The sequence below is a fragment of the Desmodus rotundus genome, chromosome 10 (assembly GCF_022682495.2).
Source record: "Desmodus rotundus isolate HL8 chromosome 10, HLdesRot8A.1, whole genome shotgun sequence".
In the NCBI taxonomy this organism is placed as follows: Eukaryota; Metazoa; Chordata; class Mammalia; order Chiroptera; family Phyllostomidae; genus Desmodus; species Desmodus rotundus.
Genome location: NC_071396.1, coordinates 76,540,325 through 76,560,947, shown reverse-complemented (window position 1 = coordinate 76,560,947; position 20,623 = coordinate 76,540,325). Strand labels below are relative to the sequence as shown.

At 44.6% G+C, this 20,623-nt stretch overlaps 1 protein-coding gene across 1 annotated transcript in view; it reads left to right on the top strand.

Annotated features, from left to right (window-relative positions):
* The window catches only part of NPC1 (NPC intracellular cholesterol transporter 1), a 50,490-nt gene that overhangs the window by 11,784 nt on the left and 18,083 nt on the right, over positions 1-20,623 (top strand). The window contains exons 2-9 of the mRNA XM_053912316.1: positions 1,114-1,236; positions 2,174-2,280; positions 5,287-5,462; positions 12,817-12,984; positions 13,572-13,821; positions 15,622-15,695; positions 16,169-16,539; positions 17,697-17,923. Coding sequence (XP_053768291.1) covers positions 1,114-1,236; positions 2,174-2,280; positions 5,287-5,462; positions 12,817-12,984; positions 13,572-13,821; positions 15,622-15,695; positions 16,169-16,539; positions 17,697-17,923 — 1,496 coding nt within the window. The remainder of the gene's footprint in view (positions 1-1,113; positions 1,237-2,173; positions 2,281-5,286; positions 5,463-12,816; positions 12,985-13,571; positions 13,822-15,621; positions 15,696-16,168; positions 16,540-17,696; positions 17,924-20,623) is intronic.

The window sequence follows — 20,623 nt, the reverse complement described above, 5'->3', positions numbered from 1 at the left end:
ATAAGGGTAAGTCGTAATTTCTGTTGTGAAATATCCGAAGAGTGAATTCGGAGACGAATCGTATCGACCCCTGTAGACTCCCTCCGCAGGTACACCCTAGCCACCCGCTTGTTTTCTCTTTCACGTTTTGGGGGCTTCAGGGCCTGTTGTGGGATTTGTACCTCAAAGCTGGGGACCGACGCAGACTGACTCAGCTCCTTACATACGTGTGGGCCGTGTGCCCCTGCCCTGGTGAGAATTCATGCGCTCTGGGGCCTCTGTGCAGATATTTTAAAATGGCTTTTGCACCAGGTATCTCGGGAGCCTGGTTACTTCTGCATGTCCTCTGTCTCCCCAGGGGACAGGTGGCTGGAGATTGTGCAAGCGTGTGGCCCTGGCCAGCTTGGCAGAGATGGGTGGCCACGCCACTCCGACAGGATGATTCACGCTGCACCCTCCTCCCTCCTGAAGTTTCTGACGGCCTTGTGACTCTCACATGAGGGCTGCGAGTGCCTCTTGAGAAATCTTTACATAAGAGGTTTCAAATTTTTCTTTTAAGATCGATGAGGTGATTTTCCTTAAAATTAGCATATTAACTTTCTACTTATCTTAAGGATAAGGGGTTCATTCTTGCTGCTGTTTCTTGCTCAAGGTCTCTTGGTGTTTGTGGTGTGTTCTTCATGTTAGTCGTGACGCACTGCTCACCTACATGCGTGTGGAAATGTTCTTTCATTACTTAGAGCTCATGGTTCCTTGTTCTGATGTGCAGAAACAGTGTCTTAGTAATCACCAGCTCACATGCTGTCTTGCTTTCCTCAATGCTGATTCTTAGTAATTCTTACATGGCACTGTTGCTTATGAACAAGTCAACTGGCAGGAAGTAGAGATCATGTAAATGAGTAGTTCCTGTTACCTACTTCACTGACTTACTTGATCAGTACTTTGGGGGTATTTGGTTTATTTTAATTAATATTTTTCAAAATGTTAAGCTCATCATTGCCTCTGGCTGTTACCTCATTTTGCAGGTAACATTGGAAGTTTCTGTAAAGGTGCTCGAGTGGGTGTTTTTTGCTGTTGAAATTTGTTGTACCCTCGAGGCCCGGTTGAAATGAGTTTTGTGTTGACTTCCTGTAGGCATTTTCACAGTCCTGTGTTTGGTATGGAGAATGCGGAATTGCGTCTGGAGATAAGAGGTACAATTGCAAATATTCTGGGCCACCAAAAACATTGCCAAAGGATGGGTATGACTTGGTGCAGGTAAGTTCATTGTGTTGGGCATCGGGAACATACAATGCTAATCAGAAATCCTCTGTAATTATGTCTTACATGGTATTGTGAGGTGGTGGTTGATGAAACACCAATAGACTTAAATCTTACCCAAACTTACACGTAGCACATGATGGCAGAGAAGGGAATCTAACTCCAGGCTTAGTTTTTCTGGAGCTGACCTGATGCCTTTCTCACGAAGTTTCCCATCAGCAGGTTACTGTGGCGGGACTGACCTTAGTACCTCAGATGTGTGCTTTGTAGCTTCTTCAGAATATATTACAAGTTAGCTTTTTTCTTTTTGGTTCCTAGATTTCAGGACTTGAATGGACCAGGCTGCTAAGCGGCTGTGACTTCTCTGTCCTCTGTTCATTTTAGTGATTCCCTTGTTTTCCACCGAAAGCCCGTGCCCTTTGGCTGCTACTGGGATTCTGTTTCCTGCTGTCTCTTTTACCAGCCCTGCTACACAGGGCTATTAGAAAAGAATTGTGAAAACCAAGGTGAAGAGCCTGTTTTTAGGGGCTTAAGTAATCTAAAGTCAAATGCACATAGTAGCAGGGTCTGCGAGGCGTCCTTGCTCCTTCATCAGAATTATTAAAGGCATTAACTCTCCTGGAGTGACTAATGGAAATAGGCAGTAAATAACATTCTGGTTAAACTTAAAAAAAAAAAAACAAAACCTAAGAAGAGGTTAAATGATTGGTCCGGGGAGAAGAGTGAGCTTCTAAGTAAGAAAACAATGTGAAATGACTATACTTTTGTGATTCCCTGGTTTAGATATAGTAAATTAAGAGCCTTTTGAAAGAACTTTGCAAACAGATGTCATACCCTTGGTTTCTAAAAAGGATTATGTGAATAAAATTGTCTTATTTCATTGGAGAACGTTTGTCCTTGTGCTATTCTGATACCCGTGCTTTCTCCCCCAAAGGAACTCTGTCCAGGCTTCTTCTTTGACAACGTCAGTCTTTGCTGCGACGTCCAGCAGCTGCGGACCCTGAAAGACAACCTGCAGCTGCCTCTGCAGTTTCTGTCCAGGTAGGCTGGCTGCCAGGCAAGCAGACAAAGTGGGTTTTGGGTACGGCAGGTCCTCAAATAACGTCGTTTCGCTGTGATGTTGCTGGGATGCCATAGGAACTTAGCTCTTGTTTATACCAATTACCCTACGGGAAAGTTGGTTTCATTATATGGGGTTCCGCTAAAAGTCTCAGAGCCTAACCCTGACACAAAGCAAGACCTTACCACACTTATTAACCTAGTAACATTGTGATTTTCTTTAAAAAGTTTCAGTTTTATTTGAAGAAAGCAATCTCATGACTTCTCAGAAATAATGAATAATTTCTGATAGAGTAATAATTATCAGACTTACTTTTCTTCCTAGTTACATTCCGAGTTCATACTTGTTTTTTCTGAGATGTCTTCACCCCAAAAGGTAGCTGTACTGGGAGCCAGGTCCTTTCAGACTTGAGCCTCTTTGCCCGGGGGTGGTTCTGCTCGGGTCTCTGACCCAGGACCCTCATCTGTGGAACCCTCTGCGTCGCCTTCCCGTCTCCACCTCCCCTGGTTTGCACACGGTTCTCTCTTCCTTTGGTGACGTGATGTGCTGGAGGCCCTGTCCTCAGCCGAGCTGGACTTTGGTTACTGTTAACAAGATTGTTCTGGCGTAGTTGGCTGGTTTTGCCAGAATTCGTTTGCTGTTCAATCCGTCTCCATGACCAGGGCAGTGAAAAGGGTTACATAAGAGATGTTCTCATCTAAGCTGACACAGCAGTTCTCATTGCACACAAAACAAGCTGGTGGCGGTCTGTAGAACGGCACATTGTGGTGCTTTCTACGTTTTTCACACATAAGCACCCTGATGAAGGTGGATGGAAGGACATATAACCGGGGGAAATGCTTCTCTGGCAGATATTCCTGCCAGTATCACTGCAGGTGACAGGGCCCAAGTCGGCATCTACTGAGGAATCCCTGCTTCCTCCCAGAAGTTGAAGTTGCAATGTAACAGCATGCAGTGTGATTACAGACCGAACGTTAAGAATCTAACTGGGCCAGCGTACCCTGTGGAAGGCTAGTGGATGTTGATGGAGCCAGATTGGAGCCACAATTCAGTGAAAATACATTTCTGTAGCACCTGCTCTAGGTGAGGCATTCTGGACATCAAAAGATAACCAAGTTTTCTCCATGTTGTCAGAGGTACCAAAGCTTGATCTGTAATAACAAATAATGAGAAGCTAGCATATGGAATGTCGTGCAGCTGCTGAGTTGATGATTATGGAGACTAAATGTAGTAACGTGGAAGGAAGTTTGTAATTCATGCAAAGTGTTAGAAAGCTGTGCACCCCAAGAGTGATTTTTGTATGAATGGTATATCTGTTGTTCCTGTTTTGGTGACAGTAAAGCACAAGGCTCCTGGAAGAGAGTTAGGGTGTGCGTCTGCTCCTTCACTAAACCAGAGGCTTCGAAGGCTGGGGCCACACGTTCCTTGTTCTATTTCCTCATGTACCTTGTGTGGTCATCTGAACTGGATTAGAACAATCAGTCTTCACTGGTTGTGTTCCAACACCTCACGTCTAGTGAAACAAAAGCTTTTGCAGATAGCCGTGAATCAAAGAGGGGAGACCGTTCTTTTGCTGCTTAAGTAGTAAGCATTAGGAACTTAAACTTCAAACCTTGTTGGGAACCGCCCTGCCTGGTTTCGGAGGCTGTAACCCCCCATGGTTAAGGCTGAGTCAGAGTTGGGACCATAAGCCATGAAAGAGACAAAGCTTATCTCCCTGGCAGAAGTGCCACCTCTGCCCACTTCACCCTGCTTGCCCCTGAGCTTGGCCAGTTAGCCAATGACGGGTAAAAATCCTCAAGGGAGGATCAACCTAAGACAGGCTCTGGTCACCAGGGATAAGCTCGCAGGGAAGGACTCAGGGGCCTGTGGCAAAAGGGGGTGATGGACCCTCGCCCCTCGGCTTTGAAATAGCCCGAGTCCTCATTCTGTCTGCAAGAAGTCTCCTAATCTCTTGGCTGCTTTACTTCCCTGTCTGACTTGAGCCTGAAGCATAACAGAGGGCAGTGCAGTCTTATATGCTGGGAGGGGCGGATTCCCTGGGGAATCAGGCCTAAGAAAAATACGTACATTCCCGTGAAGCCTACTTAATCTGTACCCTCAGTTTAAAAGATAAGGGTCCAGACCTGAGATGAGTCTGGGGCCTAAATTTTATGGCCCTCTAACTAATTGGCTATGACTCAGAATAAACCCTCAAGGTTCTCTGTAAATCCTGTATTGTTTAACCCTTACTGGCTGACAATGATTAATGAGCTTTATCTGCATTCCTATGCGAATGAACCTAATAAAAGCCCATGGAGGGAAAAGATCAAGGCCCTTCTCCTTTGAGAGAAGCAGCCACCTTTCCTCCCCAAGCAGATCATGTCTTGGTAGTCTTATTCCTTATCCGTGGCTGACTGGGGGCTACGTTAAAGCCCCCCAACAAAACCTGAAGCACGGCTTGGGGTGCTGCTGAAGTGCATGCTGCCAGAGACCTCCGCTGCTGCTCTGTTTGTCTCTTCAAGTCGCAGGAAATCCTCTTTGTTTAGAGAGGGCCTGGGGATTACCTGGCCCTTGGGAGAGGGTCCTTCAGAAGGTTACCAGAGACCATTCTGTTGTGTGAATCCCTTTTTTTCTTAATCAGCATTGTCACCAGGATGCTTCTCAGTCCCTTTTGCTCAGAATTGTCACCAGGATGCTTCTCAGTCCCTTTTGCTTCGAGTCAAAGAAACCGTTTCTCTAAATTATAAAGATCAGAGTTCAGAGAAGTGCTTTTCTGTCTTGGAAATTACACCTGGACAACATAAAAGTAGTAATGAGGGCAGTTTTTAGCAAGACGTCTCTACTCTAACGGAAGGTTGTAGGTTTAGCATTGCTGGGTTTGATAGGTGCTCAAGGCGATTCATCCATCATTTTACAATGAACTTGAAACATGCTCTGTCTATTTTAAATCACTGTTGGTCTTATTATCTGTGACATCATACCAAATACAGTTGCTTTTTCTTCAGATGTCCGTCCTGTTTTTATAACCTAATGAACCTGTTCTGTGAGCTGACATGTAGCCCTCGGCAAAGTCAGTTTCTAAACGTTACAGAAACTGGAGATTATGTTGATCCTGTTACAAACCAGACGAAAACAAACGTAGAAGAATTACAGTACTATGTTGGAGAGAGTTTTGCCAATGGTAAGTAAACTTTTAATTATTCCTCTTTCACAGTTGATATCAGGGCAGTGGGTGAAGTTGTTCCTTTTGTAGTCCTGTCAACTGGGTGCAAGTGACAATTTTTAGTTCCACGGGCCATGAAATGTGAGTTCTTTCTTTGCTTGTATCCTACAACTTCAACTATAACCTATTAAAGTCTCCCTAAAGAGATTTGCTTTAACTCCTTCCTAACTGTAAGATCCCCCGTGGGAATTTTTAGCATGTGCCATTTCACTTCTGTCCATTTTAGAACCAGTGGAACTGTGCCTCTGTGGGACCTGAATTGTGGAACGTACATGAATTACTACAAGACTGAGGAGAGGGGGTGGAAGGGTACCAGGTGGCTGAGGTGAGGGGATTTTGACTCTGAAGAAACAGATCGCCGTAAGGGAAAGGAAGCAGGTATAACAAACAAGGAAGAGGGTATCCCAACAAGTAGAAATAATAGAACAACCTGAAAAAGACCACATGATGTTTGTTGAAAATCACTGAAATGAAAGAATTCTGAGAGAGTGAGATACTAGGGGCAAAGAATGCACAGATTAGAAATAGAACCAACTAGATCTGTTAGTGAGAATAGTCATCTAAATAGACTAAAAGATAAGCAGCAGATTGGACAAGCTAAATAAAGAATGTGCCCAAGAATGAGCTATAAGAGTAAGAATTTGATAAAGTTGTTGATTAGAAGAGCAACATACAATTTTAATTGTAATGATCAATTTAGGAAAAATTTAATAGGAAAAAGGTCCCGTTCACAAAAGCAACAAAAAGTGAGAGACTTGGGAATAAATTTGCCAGTGAGGTGCCCTAACAGACAACCTGGTGAACAGAGGGAGATCACTCTGTCTGGAAACACAACCGTGCCCGTGAAAATCTGATACACATAACGGGAGTGTTGTTACAGACCATGAAGGTCAAGGTGGGCTAGGTAAATGGAGTGAGAAAATTGATTATTCTATTCATCTAGTACTTGTTTTCCCGTACTATACTAAAAATGTATAGATTAAAAATCCTAATCTTGGAAATTTTCAAAAATAAATATAGGATATCTTTATGACTTTAAGGTGAAGAGGAAGCATTTTAGACAAGAGAGGAAAAGCAGAAACCATAAGTGAAAAGTTTTATGAATATGAATGATTGCCCCCCCCCCGGCTGGTGTGGCTCAGTGGATTGAGCACTGGCCTATGAACCAAAAGGTTGCCAATTCGATTTGGTCAGGACCCATGCCTGGGTTGTGGGCCAGGTCCGCAGTTGGGGGCGTGCAAGAGGCGACCAATCAATGTTTCTCTCCCTCTCTTTCTCCTTCCCTTCTCCTCTCTCCTCTCTCTGAAAATAAGTAAGTGCAATCTTTAAAAATAAATAAAGTAAATTAAGTGACTAGTATCTAGAGCAATCAGTGAACTGTAGATTAAAACAGTAAGCTACCATTTGATACATAAGACTGTCACAAACTATAAAATTACTCAACTCCAAATATTGGTGAGGATGTAGAGCAGTAGGAATGCCAATAACTTGGTGCAAGTGTTTGAAAACCATTTGAAAAAGAATTCTGCAATGCCTGGCAAAGTTAAAGGTAAACGTACCTCATCCCGGAAATGCCGCAGCGGAACTCTTACTGTATGGAAACAGGAGAGCCGTGTAAGAACATTCATTGTAGCATTTCTGTGATCGTGAAAAATTGAAGACATTAAGAGAATGAGAAGACAAACACAGACTGGGAGAAAATATTTGCAAAACACCTATTTCATAAAGGGCTATTACCCAAAAAAATGAAGAACTTAAAACTCAACAGTAAGAAAGAGAACAACGTGATTGAAAGATGGACAAAAGACCTGAACAGACACCTTACCAAAGAAGATAATATGGATAGCAAATAAGCAAATGAAAAGATGCTCCACATCACACGTCAGTAGGGAATTCCAAATGAAGACAACGATAAGATGCGACAACACACTTATTTAGTGGCCAGAACACTGGCACCACCACGTGCTGGCAAGCCTGGGGAGCCGCAGGAGCCTCTCATACGGGTGAGAGTGTGTAATAGTACAGCCACTTTGGAAACCGGTCTGGCAGTTTCTCAGAAAACTAAAAATACTGTTACATATCATCCTGCAGTCGTGTTCCTTGGAATTTTCCCTGAAGTGTTGAAAATGTACGTCCACACAAAAACCCGCACGTGGGTGTTTATAGAAGCCGTATTCATAACTGCCATGACTTGGAAGAAACCCAGGCGTCCTGCAGTAGGTGAATGGGCAAGCTGGCATATGCAGACAGCGGAGTATTCTTCAGCACTAAAAGGAAATGAGCTCTCAACCTGTGAAGACAGGGAGGCACCTTAGATTCATATTACGAAGTGAAGGAAGCCAGCCTAAAAAGGCTGCATATTGTATGATTCCAACTATATGTGACACTCTGAAACAGTCAAGACTATGGAGACAGTAAGAGGTTCAGTGGTAGCCGGGGTGCAGCAGGGAGAGAGGGATGACAAGGAGGAGCGCGGGGGATCTTTAGGGCCCTGAAACTATTGTTTGATGTTATAATGGTGGATACGTGTAATTATACGTTTGCCAAAACTCGTGGCATGCATTGTACCACACCTGGAGTGAACGCCAGTGTGCACCATGGACTCAGGGTGACAGTGACGTGTCAGTGTAGGTTCCGCACGTGTAACAAATGTCCCGCTTCGGTGCAGTTGATAGTGGGGAGGCCGTGCTTATGTGCAGGCAGGGATCATATGGGAACCTGGTACTTTCTGAACCTAAAATTGCTCTAAATAATAAAGTCCATTTTTAAAAAACAAATGAAAGTATCAGAGACACTAAATGTTAATTAAGAGAATGGATAATATATTGGAGTTTAGTCATAGTCTACAATGGAATACTTAAAACTGTTCAAATATGTGAGAGTTATGGCAGTCACGTGAACGACTTAAAATATTGACTATAAATAAGTTATAGAACAGTTCTACGGTACTGTTACATTAAACAGTACTACATATTTATGGATATAATGTGGCATAAAAGTACACAAACGTGCATGGGAAAGGTAAACATCAAATCCAGGATTGTGGTTACCCTGAGGAAGGAAGGATGGATAATCGTACGGAGGGGTAGTCGGGGGGCTTCAATTGTATGCATAGCGGGGGTTTTTTTCCCACTGTTGAGGCAAATGATATAAAATAGTAAGATTGATAGAGTGGGAGTGGTGAATAAATGGAAATTGTATTCTCCATATTTTCTGTGTGCTTGAAATATTTAATAAAACCCTGAAAACCAAATGGTAAGCTGGGAGATGTTATGGAATTACCCCAAAAACAACAGGGTTATAAAGATCATTAACTAAGTGACATGTGGCCCGGGTTGGCGTGGCTCAGTGGATTGAGTGCCAGCCTGTGAGCTGAAAGGTCACCGGTTTGATTCCTGGTCAGGGCACATGCCTGGGCTGCGGGCCAGGTCCTAGTTGGGGGTGTGCAAGAGGCAACTGATGGAAACATCAGTGTTTTTCTTCCTCTCTCCCCCTCTCTCTAAAAAATAAATAAATCTTAAAAAAAAAATTTTTTTAAAGTGATGTGGGATAAAGTGAGGAACTCCAGAAAAAAACAAGAAAGACAGTTGGGGAGAGACAATAAGCAAAAGGATAATAGCTGAGGATTTTCCAGAATGGATGAGAGACTAATCCTAGGACTTAGGGAAAGAAAATGGCCCAGCTGGTATACCTCAGTGGATTGAGCTCAGGCCTGCAAACCAAAGGGTCACCAGTTTGATTCCCAGTCAGGGCACATGCCTGGGTTGCAAGCCAGGTCCCTGGTAGGGGGCGTGTGAGGCAACCACACATTGATGTTTCTCTCCCTCTCTGTCTCCCTCCCTTCCCCTCTCTCTAAAAATAAATAAATAAAATCTTTAAAAAAAAAGGACTGATAACTTCTTTGCAGTTTAACAGTTTAGCAATTTAACACAGTCCTTAAAAAAAAATCTTTAAGCCCGATATCTTAAAAAGAAATAAAATATACAGAAATCAAGTGTATTTCTATGCACTTGTAATGTACAATCTGAAAGTGAAATTAAGAAAAAATTCCATTTATAATAGTATCAAAAAGAATGAAATACTTAGGAATAAATTTTAACAAGAGAAGTACAAAACTTCAACTCTTTAAAACTATAAAACACTGTTTAAAGAAATTAAAGAGGATCTTAAAAATGGAATGCCATCCCATCTTCTTGGCTCAAAAGACTTAATATTGTTTAGATGGCAGGACCACCCAAATCGATCTACATGTTCAGTACAGTCCCTATCAGAAGCCCAGCTGACTTCTATGTAGAAATTGACAGGCGGATTGTAAAATTCACATGGACTCGCAAGGGACCAGGACTAGATAAAACTATAGTGAAAAAGAACCAAATAGGAAGCCTCACACATTCCAGCTTCAAATTTTACTACCAACCAATGGATATCAAAACACTTTGGTACTAGAATAAGAGTAAACATAAAGAACAATGAGATAGAATTGAAAATACAATTCACCTTGAACAAGGCAGTTTTGAACTGCATGGGTCCACTTATACGTGGATTTTTTCAATTGACCCATGCAGTTTAATTGACTGTAGTTCAGTTGATAGTTGCAGTTCAAGCTCATGTTGTTCAGGGGTCAGCTCTGCAGTTGGGAATCTGCACAGTTAGAGGGCCAACTGTGTGGGAGGCACCAGCAACTCCTAGATTGTTCAGGAGTCAACTGTAAACCCATGTCTGTGGTCATCTGATTTTTGACAAGGTTGCCAAGCCCATTCAGTGGGGAAAACCCAGTCTTTCATCAAATGGTGTTTGAACAATTGAATAGCCACGTGCAAAAGAATAAAGTTGGAGCCCTGGCCAGTGTAGCTCAGTTGGTTGGAACATTGTCCTGTAAACCGGAAGGTCACGAGTTCAATTCCTGGTCAAGGCATATGCCTAGGTTGTGGGCTCAGTCCCAAGTTAGGGCACATACAAGAGGCAACTGATCAATGTTTCTCTTTCACATCGATGTTTCCTTCTTTCTCTCCCTGCCTTCCCCTCTCTGTAAAATCAATAAGTATGTCTTTGGGTGAAGATAAAAACCAAAGTGAAGTTGGACACTTACCTCATACTATATACAAAAATTAACCTAAAATTTATCAAAGACCTATATGTAAGAGCTAAAACCAGAAAACTCTTAAAACAAGGATAAATCCTCATGACCTCAGATTTGGCAATGCAGTCTTGCACGTGGCACCAAAAACATGGCAACAAAAGTAAAAATCTTTTGTGCTTCAAAGGACACCATCAAGAAAAGGCAAGAATATATGCAAATCATGTATTTAATAAGGGACTTGTATCTAGAATATATAGAGAACTCTAACAACTCAATAATAAGGAGAAAGCAAATAAAAATGGGTGAAAGATATAAACAGACATTTCTCCAAGGACAAATGGCCAATAAGCTTATGAAAAGATGCTTGAAACCATTAGGCAGCAGGAAAATGCAAATCAAAGCCACAATGAGATACCACTTCTCACCCACTAGGAAGGCTAGAATCAAAAAGTCAGTAACAACCAGTGTGGGCAAGGATGCAGAGAAGTCTGAACCTCCTATGCCGCCAGTGGGAATATAAAATGGTGCCGTCACTTTGGAAAACAGTCTGGCAGTTTCTGAAACAATTACACACAGTTACCATATGACCCAGCAATTCCACAAGAGAAATGGAAACATGTCTACACAAAAACTGTGCATAAATATTTATAGCAGCATTATTCATGGTAGCCAAGAGTGGAAAAACCCAGATACCCATCAACTGATACATAAACAAAATGTGGTATATTCGTGTGACGATATCGTTTGGACCTAAAAAGGAATGAAGTGCTAATGCATGCCACAGTGTGGATGGGCTGCGAAACATCATGTTAGGTCCAAGAAGCCAGTCACGAAAGACTACGAGTACATATTGCATGGTTCCATTTATATGAAATGTCCAGAACAGGCAAATCTATAGAGACAGAAGTAGGTTAATGGTTGCTTAGGGCCTGGTGGGGAGGAGGGCAGTACGGAGATGAGGGACCATTAGCTAAAGGGTCCGGGGTTTCTTGCTTTACGGTGATAAGAATGTTCTAAAATTAACTGCAGTAATGGTTGTACATATCTGTGAATATGCTAAAATCCACTAAATTCCAATTTTAAATGACGAAATATGTGGTCTCTGAATTACATTTCAGTAAAGCTATTTTAAAAAGAAACCTTTATATAAAAATAGCTTAGATAAACTGTAAAACTCCAAAGACAAAGATCTTAAAAGCAGGTAGAAAAAAATACAAATCACTGCAAAAGAATGACAATTGGAGATTTTCTTACCAGCAGTGATAGAGGCCAGAAGGCAATGGAATAATCACAGTTCTAAAGAAAATAACTGTCACTCTAGCTCAGTTGTCTTTCAAGAGTAAGGGTAAGCCCTGGCTGGTGTGGCTTAGTGGATTGACTGCCTGCGGGCCCATGAACCAAGGGTCGCTGGTTCGATTCCCAGTCAGGGCACATGCCTGGCTTGCAGGCCAGGTCCCCAGTAGGGGGCATGCAAGAGGCAACCACACGTTGATGTTTCTCCCCCTTTCTTTCTCACTCCCCTCCCTCTAAAAATAAATAAACAAAATCTTTTTTAAAAATTTTGTGAAAACAGGATAAAACACAATGACTTTATAGGTATCTCCTTTAGGAGAAGAGAAGATCCTGGGAAGTTTCTAACAAGTAGGGGCTAGTAAATAAATATTAATATAGGACCCGTTACCACTGTTTCCTTATGTGCAAAATGCCATGGACATTATTATCCTTATTTAGTGTACTGTCTTTATGTGTACTAAAATAAAACAGAAAAAGAGGAGTAGTAGGTTCATTCTCGTGTGACCTCTGCCCTAAAACCAGTTCTCCCTGTAAGTTCCCTTAATTCTCCAGCTGTATAGTTTCCCACCAGAGAATTTTTCTGGAACCAGCCTTGTTCACTGAACAGGCACTAAGGTTCTTAGCTTCTCCTTCCTCAGTCTTAGTACAGTAGGGGTAATACTTCTCCCAGATGGCATGAGCTACACAGGATAACATAAGCCTCTCCCACCTATTTCTTATGTTTGTCACTTGGAGTCTGGCCTAGTAGGCATGATAAACTGGTTTCAGGGGTAATCTCCTTTTCCACCCTTAGTGTTCCATGTCCCCTTTCCTGTCCCTAACTGCTGATTGCACTGCATGGGGGTTTCCGAGTTCACATGCAAGAGACCTTTGTGACATCTCTCCCGGCGAATTAAGGCAGCATGATGTTTCGGTCTTCTCCCCTGCTTCCTCTGCTAGCCATGTACAACGCCTGCAGGGACGTGGAGGCCCCCTCAAGTAACGACAAAGCCCTGGGACTCTTGTGCGGGAAGGACGCCGAGGCCTGCAACGCCACCAACTGGATCGAGTACATGTTCAATAAGGACAACGGCCAGGCGCCTTTCACCATCACGCCCATTTTTTCAGGTGGGTGCAGAGCGGGGGGTGTGTTTGTCAAGTTTTTTAAAGCCCAGGAGCCTTAAACTGCAATATAAATATAAACTCAGGTAACTAGCTCCAGGAACGTCCCTCCAGTGAGAGGTGACCAGGGCCTGTATCCTGCCCCAGATTAATTTAGGGTCTAGGAATGGGAATAGGGGAGGAAGAAGAATTGCCTTCAGCTATTACTACATTATCAAAAAAATAAGCTGTTTTTTTTTTTTTATTTAAAAAGTAGAAGGCCAAAAGTTGTTACAAAGCCTTTTTAAGAGTTCTGAAATAGTGTTAGACTACTAGCTCCTCAATAAAAATAAGACGCAATTGAAGCTTTTCCTCAGCTGGGGACGTACTTGAATCTCGGTGACAAAACCTAGCTGTGCTCAGTTATTGAGGTAACTTAAAATTTTTCAGGGCTAAGTGGCAAAACCCAATTTGATCAAATAGAAACGTCCAGGCCTTTTTACTCTTCAGTCGTGTTCCGTGTCTCAGTGTGCTTATCATTGGATTTGAATGTGAGCACAAACTTGTGGTGTTTTCCGCACTGACGCGGTCACTCGGCACAATCCTCGCTACAGATCTCCCGACCCGCGGGATGGAGCCCATGAACAACGCCACCAAGGGCTGTGCCGAGGCTGTGGACGAGGTCACCGGGCCCTGCAGCTGCCAGGACTGCTCCGCCGTGTGCGGCCCCAGGCCCCAGCCCCCACCCCCTCCCCGTCCCTGGACAGTCTGGGGCCTGGACGCCATGTATGTCATCATGTGGCTCACCTACACGGCGTTTCTGCTCGTGTTTTTTGGAGCATTTTTTGCTGTGTGGTGCTACAGGTAAGCCGTTTTGTTTGTCCTTCAGAGTAAGAGGGCAAAATTACTCAAGTTGCAGTTCCAGCTTTTACCTGGCAGACCTCGGTTAATTAGAACAGAAAGCAATGATCTGCATTAAAACCATTCCATAAATCGCTTATATCCTGTAACTAGTAAACAAAGTCCTGTTCTGACATTGAAACATTTGAAGTCGGTTTTATTGATTTATTCAAAATGATGTGAACTAAAGCACCATATAGCAACCACCCGTTCTTTAACAGAAAGTCTGGGGGCCAAATCCCATTCAAGTCTATTTAACTGCAGTACTGTATAGTCCCTTAGATCATGATTTAGGACAGTATATTTTATTTAACTTTTTATTTTAAAGTAATTTTAGACTTAACAAAAAGGTACAGAAATAGTAATACATACAATACTTAATGTATATGTGTATGTGTTGGATAAATATACAAGGTCTGTCCAGAAAGTATCCAGCCACGCACTATGGAAAATAGAGACATTTATTGAATAAGATGCAAGAAACACTGCATGTAGGACGACGACAGCCCAGTCTCCTTCAAAGTAGGCACCGTGGGACCGCACACAGTTCTCCCAATTGCCATCAGCTGCCCCACTGTATTTTTCTGAAATCTCATTGATGATCTGAAATCTCTTCCCTTTCAAAGATGATTTTAGTTTTGGGAAAAGCCAGAAGTTGAGGGCGCCAAATCTGGACTGTAGGGGGCTGAGTCACCTGGGTGATTTGATGTTTCCTCAAAAAACTCTGCACAAGATGTGATGCATGAGCGGGCACGTTGTCGTGATGAAGCTGCCAATCACCAGTTGCCCATGGCTGCAGCCTTCTAAATCATCAGAATAGTTTCTGCAGAAGAGTGTTCAAGCTTTATGTAAAATTTGATGCAGATTTGTCACTGTACTCATTCAGTCATTTTGAATGCGACAGCCACACAATACACATGCTCACTCAGTGGCATCTACTGCCCCCACTGACTAGTACAATGAAGTCGTCATTGTTGTTCACACATGTGCATTCCAGTCCACTCTCCTTGGCTGCCAGATTGCACTGATGTTGCACAAACCTATCTTGTTATGTTAACAATGGTTGGACTTTTTCCAGACAGACCTTGTATATACATATACCCAGCTTCCCCTAATGTTACAGCTTACATAACCCATAGTATATAATTATCAAACCATGATTATTAGCTAAACTAAGGACTATATTAAAATTTCACCAGTTTCTTCCCTAATGCCCTTTTTCAGGATCCCATATTGCATCCACTTCTAGTGTTTTATTAGTCTCCTCTAAGCTGTTCCTCAATCGCTCCATTTCTTTTACGGCCTGGGCACCTTTGATGAGTACTGGTCCGCTATTTTGTAGAATGTCCCTCGATACGGTTTTATCTGATACTTTCTCGTGATTAGATTGAGGTTATGTGGTTTTGACCAGGAAAGTCCCGAAAGTGATGCTGCCTGTCCCTTGTTCTCCCCCACTAGGAGTCACGTGACGTTAGTATGTCTCATTACCGGTGCTGTGAGCCTTGATCACCTGGTTAAGATGGTGTCTTTCTTCCAGGTTTCTCCACCGGGAAGTTACTATTTCTCTCTTTGTGGTTGGTAAATATCTTCGGGGAGATGCGTTGAGACTGTGCTACCACTTTGTGAACGTGGGTGAAATAAAGTGACAGGGAAGAAGAAAACAGGCTGAGGCAGTAAGCTGTTGAAGGGGTTATGGGAGTGTCAGGAGAGCAGCCTTGTTATACTGGAATACACTGATCCTACTTACATGCTTGTGTTTTCCAGAAAACGGTATTTTGTCTCCGAGTACACCCCCATCGACAGCAATATCGCTTTCCCTGTATTTGCCCGTGACAAAGGTAGGCACACACTGGTACTTAAAATCAAAGGGTTAGGGTTCTGTTGGCATGGGTGTTCATTTCCTCAACCAATCTGTATGCACCTGTTCTGGGACACTGTGCTGGTGCTGAGGACACAGTTGTGATCAAGACAGACAGGTCCTGCCATTGTGTACTTACAGGCTAGTCAGGGTGGCAGATCGGAGCCAAGCAATTGATAACAGCTATAATGGTGGACTGGGATAGAGCTGTGGAGGTGCTAACCCCGCAGGCTGAGAGCAGGAATAGCAGGAAAGGCTGACGGGAACTGCTAAGAAGGGTGGCCTCCAGAGCAGTTAGGTAGCTGAGGGGGCAGGGTGGGGAGTATCTCCCACACATCCCTGGTGCAGGCAGGATTCCTGCCAGGGCTGGAGTAGCTAATGCTTTCCTTGTTCCAACTTTCAGGAATGGCTCGCCTTCTAACCTCCACCCTCTCTCCTCTCCCACCCTTTTAGGGGAGGCGCCATGCTGCAGCCCGCTTGGTGAAGTGTTTGAGGGCTGTTTGAGGCAGCTTTTCACGTGGTGGGGCTCCTTCTGTGTCCAAAACCCCGGCTGCGTTCTTTTCTTCTCCTTGGTCTTCATTGCTGCCTGTTCTTTAGGCCTGATGTTTGTCCAAGTCACGACCAATCCAGTTGACCTCTGGTCAGCCCCCAGCAGCCAGGCACGCCTGGAAAAAGAGTACTTTGACACCCACTTCGGGCCTTTTTTCCGCACAGAGCAGCTTATTATCCGGGCCCCCCACACCCCCACACACACCTACCAGCCGTACCCCTCCGGATCCGACGTGCCCTTTGGACCTCCGCTTAACATAGAGATTTTGCACCAGGTAATAATCTCTCTGCAGAACTCAGTTTCCAGGCTCACAGTGGTTTGTTGGCTTTTACATGTTGACCAGTTCCACTGGGTGTGAGTTTGGGGCTGAATGTAGTGGTATATTTTGAATATCTTAATGGTAAAAGGAGGGAATTTTCAAGAAAGTGAATGGCAGGTGTTGAACTTAATGAACAATTTGCTATAAACCACTTTTGTGTTTGCTGCATATGACAAGTCTTGCTTCTTTCTAGAAGTTGAGATGGACATTTTTCTCTTTCAAAGCAGAATATACTTATAGTTCACCTTAGGAACTTAAGGAGTTTTTTTCCCTTGGTGATTGTAAAGGAATATGCTAGAACCCAAAGGACTGAAGCCTCTTGTGCTGTCCTGGGGCCCTAGGGAGGAACTGCAGGTCATCGCTGATCTGCCTGAGGAAGGGAGGGTATTGTTTCCCACATTTGCTGAGAGTCTGTTTGGGACGAGATCTACCCTGTTCTCCCCTGGCACACTTGCCCTGGAGAAATATTTCTGTGCAGAAACTGCATCCCACTTCTTTTTTAACACCCACATGGTTTTTTTCTTAAACACTGGTCTTGCCTGCAGAAAGCCTGACGTCTTGAAACACATCAGCGTGGCCCCAAGACTTCAGTAGAATCCTTTCCCCACCAGTGACTGCCCGGAGCTTTTCCCCACCTTGTTGCGGAAGGCGCACAGCAGTTACTCATCTCCAGGAGTGGGTTCTCTATTAGAAAGTACTAGAACATGCATAAACAGTCCTAGAACGGAGCAAGGCAGCGAGTGGCATGTTTTTGGTGAGGGGGAGTGTCAGGAGGACAAGGCGTATTGCCCCAGTGTCCCCTCCCGCACTGCTGGTCACTGCTGGGGCCGGAGGGTGGAGGTAGGGCGATGTTCATGTGTCCTGTGCTGAGATGTGGCCTGGCGCTGGTGTCACCTCCCCATCTCTCTGGACACGTCGCCTAGGGGCTCCATCCCAGTTTGCTGTCCTCTAAGACCGGGCTTTGGCGTTATCAGATACTTCACCCCATAGTATGCCATCGTCCTCTCCCTGTCAGAGGAAGGGCTTTCCCCAAACACTTCGTATCTTGTGACCCCTCGGGGCAATAATGGTTAGTAGAAATGATGTGTTTCTGGATTTGTATCTTCTTTCAGGTTCTTGACTTACAAACAGCCATCGAAAGCATTACTGCATCTTATAACAACGAGACTGTGACACTTCAAGACATCTGCTTGGCCCCTCTCTCACCATATAACAAAAACTGCACCATTCTGAGTGTGTTGAATTACTTCCAGAACAGCCACTCCCTGCTGGACCACAAAATAGGGGACGCCTTCTACGTGTACGCGGATTACCACACGCACTTTCTGTACTGTGTACGGTACGTGGCAGAGCAGTCACCCGTTCATCCCACCAGTATTCGTGCACTTGCTGTTGCTACATGCCTTGTAGGTGCTGGAGGCCCAGCAGTGAGCAAGTAGAGGAAATGTTCTCATGGGGGAGGCAGACAGATACAAGCTCTAATGCCAGGTAGAGACGGGCACCAAGGAGAGGATGAAGCCAAGCAGATAGAGGGTGGGGGCAGGGGCGGGGTCCTGCTTTAGAGGGAGGGAGACCTGCTCCTCAGGAAAGGCCAGGGGGCAGCCTGTGAATATGGGAGGAAAACGTGTTCCAAGTAGAGGGAGCGGTAAGTACAAAGGCCCTGGGGTGGAGCTTTTGTGATGTTTAGTTGAGGAACAGCAGGTGCCTCCTGGCCTTTACCTCCTGCCTGGATTCATAGCCTGCAGTTTCATCTACAACAGCAACCCCTACATTTCTTGAGCTGGGTTTTTACAAAAAAAAAATAATAACAATATTTCTTTTTCTTATCTTTCAAATGCAAATTTATATTTTAACATTGAGATGGTTTTAAAACGTGCAGTGCCCCTTTGCGGAGTGGGGGGCAGGATTGGTGTGTAGGTTTAGATTGGGGGTGGGGAAGCTGCTTCCTGCAGGAGGCGTGCCTTGCTGGGCAGACGGTGTTTGTAATTCAGTTAGTCACGGAGAAGCTGTGCTTGCTGACCTGTGAGGCGATCTCAGGCTTGTCCTGTGGCTCACAAGGGGTGGGCCTACCCTCACTGAACTCCCTGCCCTTTGGACTCACCTGGCCGGGAGACAGTGGTGCAGCCGGTCACACAGTCACCATGGCTGTCTCTTCATCATTGGAATTATTCTTTGTCACCATTGAGCCACTGCTCAACTAACAGCATCTCAAGAGTTGAGCGCATGGACTTTTGGGTGGGTTTGAAGGCCTTAAGTTCTGTCTGGTTTTGTTACTAGAATATGACCCATTAGGTGGCTGGGCTGTGTTTACTCTTCAAAGGAGGTCACCTCTGAAAAAACCCTATAAAACAAAAAGTGTGTGTCTAAGTGCCCTACACCAGCATTTTCCACTGGGTGGATGGTACAGGGGAGCTGTAAACAGTTTGAAGAAAAATTAATATTATATAATTTTTTTAATCCTCACCCAAGGACATTTTTTTCATTGCTTTTAGAGAGAGAGAGAGAAAAGAGAGAGAGAGAAACATTGAAGTAAGAGAAAATCATGAGTTGGTTGCCTTATTGTATGAGCCCTGACCAGGGATCTAACCTGCAACCTGGGTATGTGCCCTGACCAGGAATCGAACCTGCAACCTTTTGGTCTACGGGACCGCGCTCCAACCAACTGAGCCACACCAGCCAGGGCTATAATTTTTATATTTAAAGAAAAGCCCCTATTTACTTTCTCTAGTACAAAATAAAAGTCAACAACATTTTTTGGTGGGGGAGATTCATGAGACTTGCATTTTGCTAAGTGGGGCGCAGCTCAGCTAGGTGTGGGGATGCTGTGCGGCCGCTCCTGTCCTGTGCGACAGGGAGGTGTGCTGGCCAAGTGCTCACCTTGTGTGTCTCCAGCTGCCAGCGCCCTCCTCACCCTCCCACGTTCCCTGGGCTTTTTCCCCCGGAAGTCCTGCTGGAACAGCGAACCTGACCACCCAGACCTACTCCTTTCCCCCCATATTGTGGAACAGCATCAACTTCTGCCAGTTGCTCAGACTTGAGGCTGTGACCCGGAATTCTTCCTCATGTAATTTTTGTGGTTTTTAACCTCTAGATGAGCTCTCAAATCTGTGATGTGGAGGCAGAGTCAGGCTATGGGAGAAGGGACTCAGATTCTGGCTGCACCCTGGAGTCTGTTTGCCCCAAGCAGGTGACCTGACCTCGGGGACCTGACCCCATTATCCCTTGGCTCTCAAGGGTGGGGGTTCGGATTGTTTTTGAGAACTTCCCCAAGTGCCCAGTAGGGTTCTGGCTTAGGATCTGTCCTGAAATGCTGGTTCCCCTCACTGATTACCTGTCTTCACTGCTCTCCTGGTTGTCCCTGGCCTGGACAATTGCACAGACCTCCTGACTGGGCTCCCCACACCCCCTCTCTTTCCCACTTGCAGACCTTCTTCCGCTTTGCCACCGGAGTTATGTTTGTAAAACAGCCTGTGGCCTTTTCCCCCCAGTCTCTAATTATTCTCCGGTGTCTGCAGGATGAAAAATCCGAACTACTTAGCATGGCACTTAGTCCTTTTTCAAGTCTGCCACTTCTGAGGTCCATCCCCTCTCTCAGAAGCCTCTCCCTCATGGGTGCCCCCTGTTCTAGACACAGGACTTGTCCCTCAAACTGCCGCCCTCTTGCTCTCCCCTCTCCCCATGCTTGTTCTCGCTCTTTCCTCCCTGCCCTCCACAGTCGCCCTTGCACGGAGCACCTGCACTTCTCCCTCCCAGGTGAACTCTCCGTCAGCCTTAGAGACCTGGTTCTGTGCATGTCTCTTCCTTTTGGTGGCAGTTTCCGCCGTATTGGCTGCTCCTCCCCTGTGTAACAAGCAGCGAGTGATGTGAGTCACTTCATTCTGTATTTGCTTGCCTCTCAGTGACTCCGAGCTTCCAAAGGCAAGTGCTGAACTGTATTGTATTATTCACCAAAGGAACCTCACGTTGTGCTTAGAATATGTAAATATATTGTTGAATACGTGACTGAAAAATAGGGTAGCCTTATTAACTGTTAGTTGTA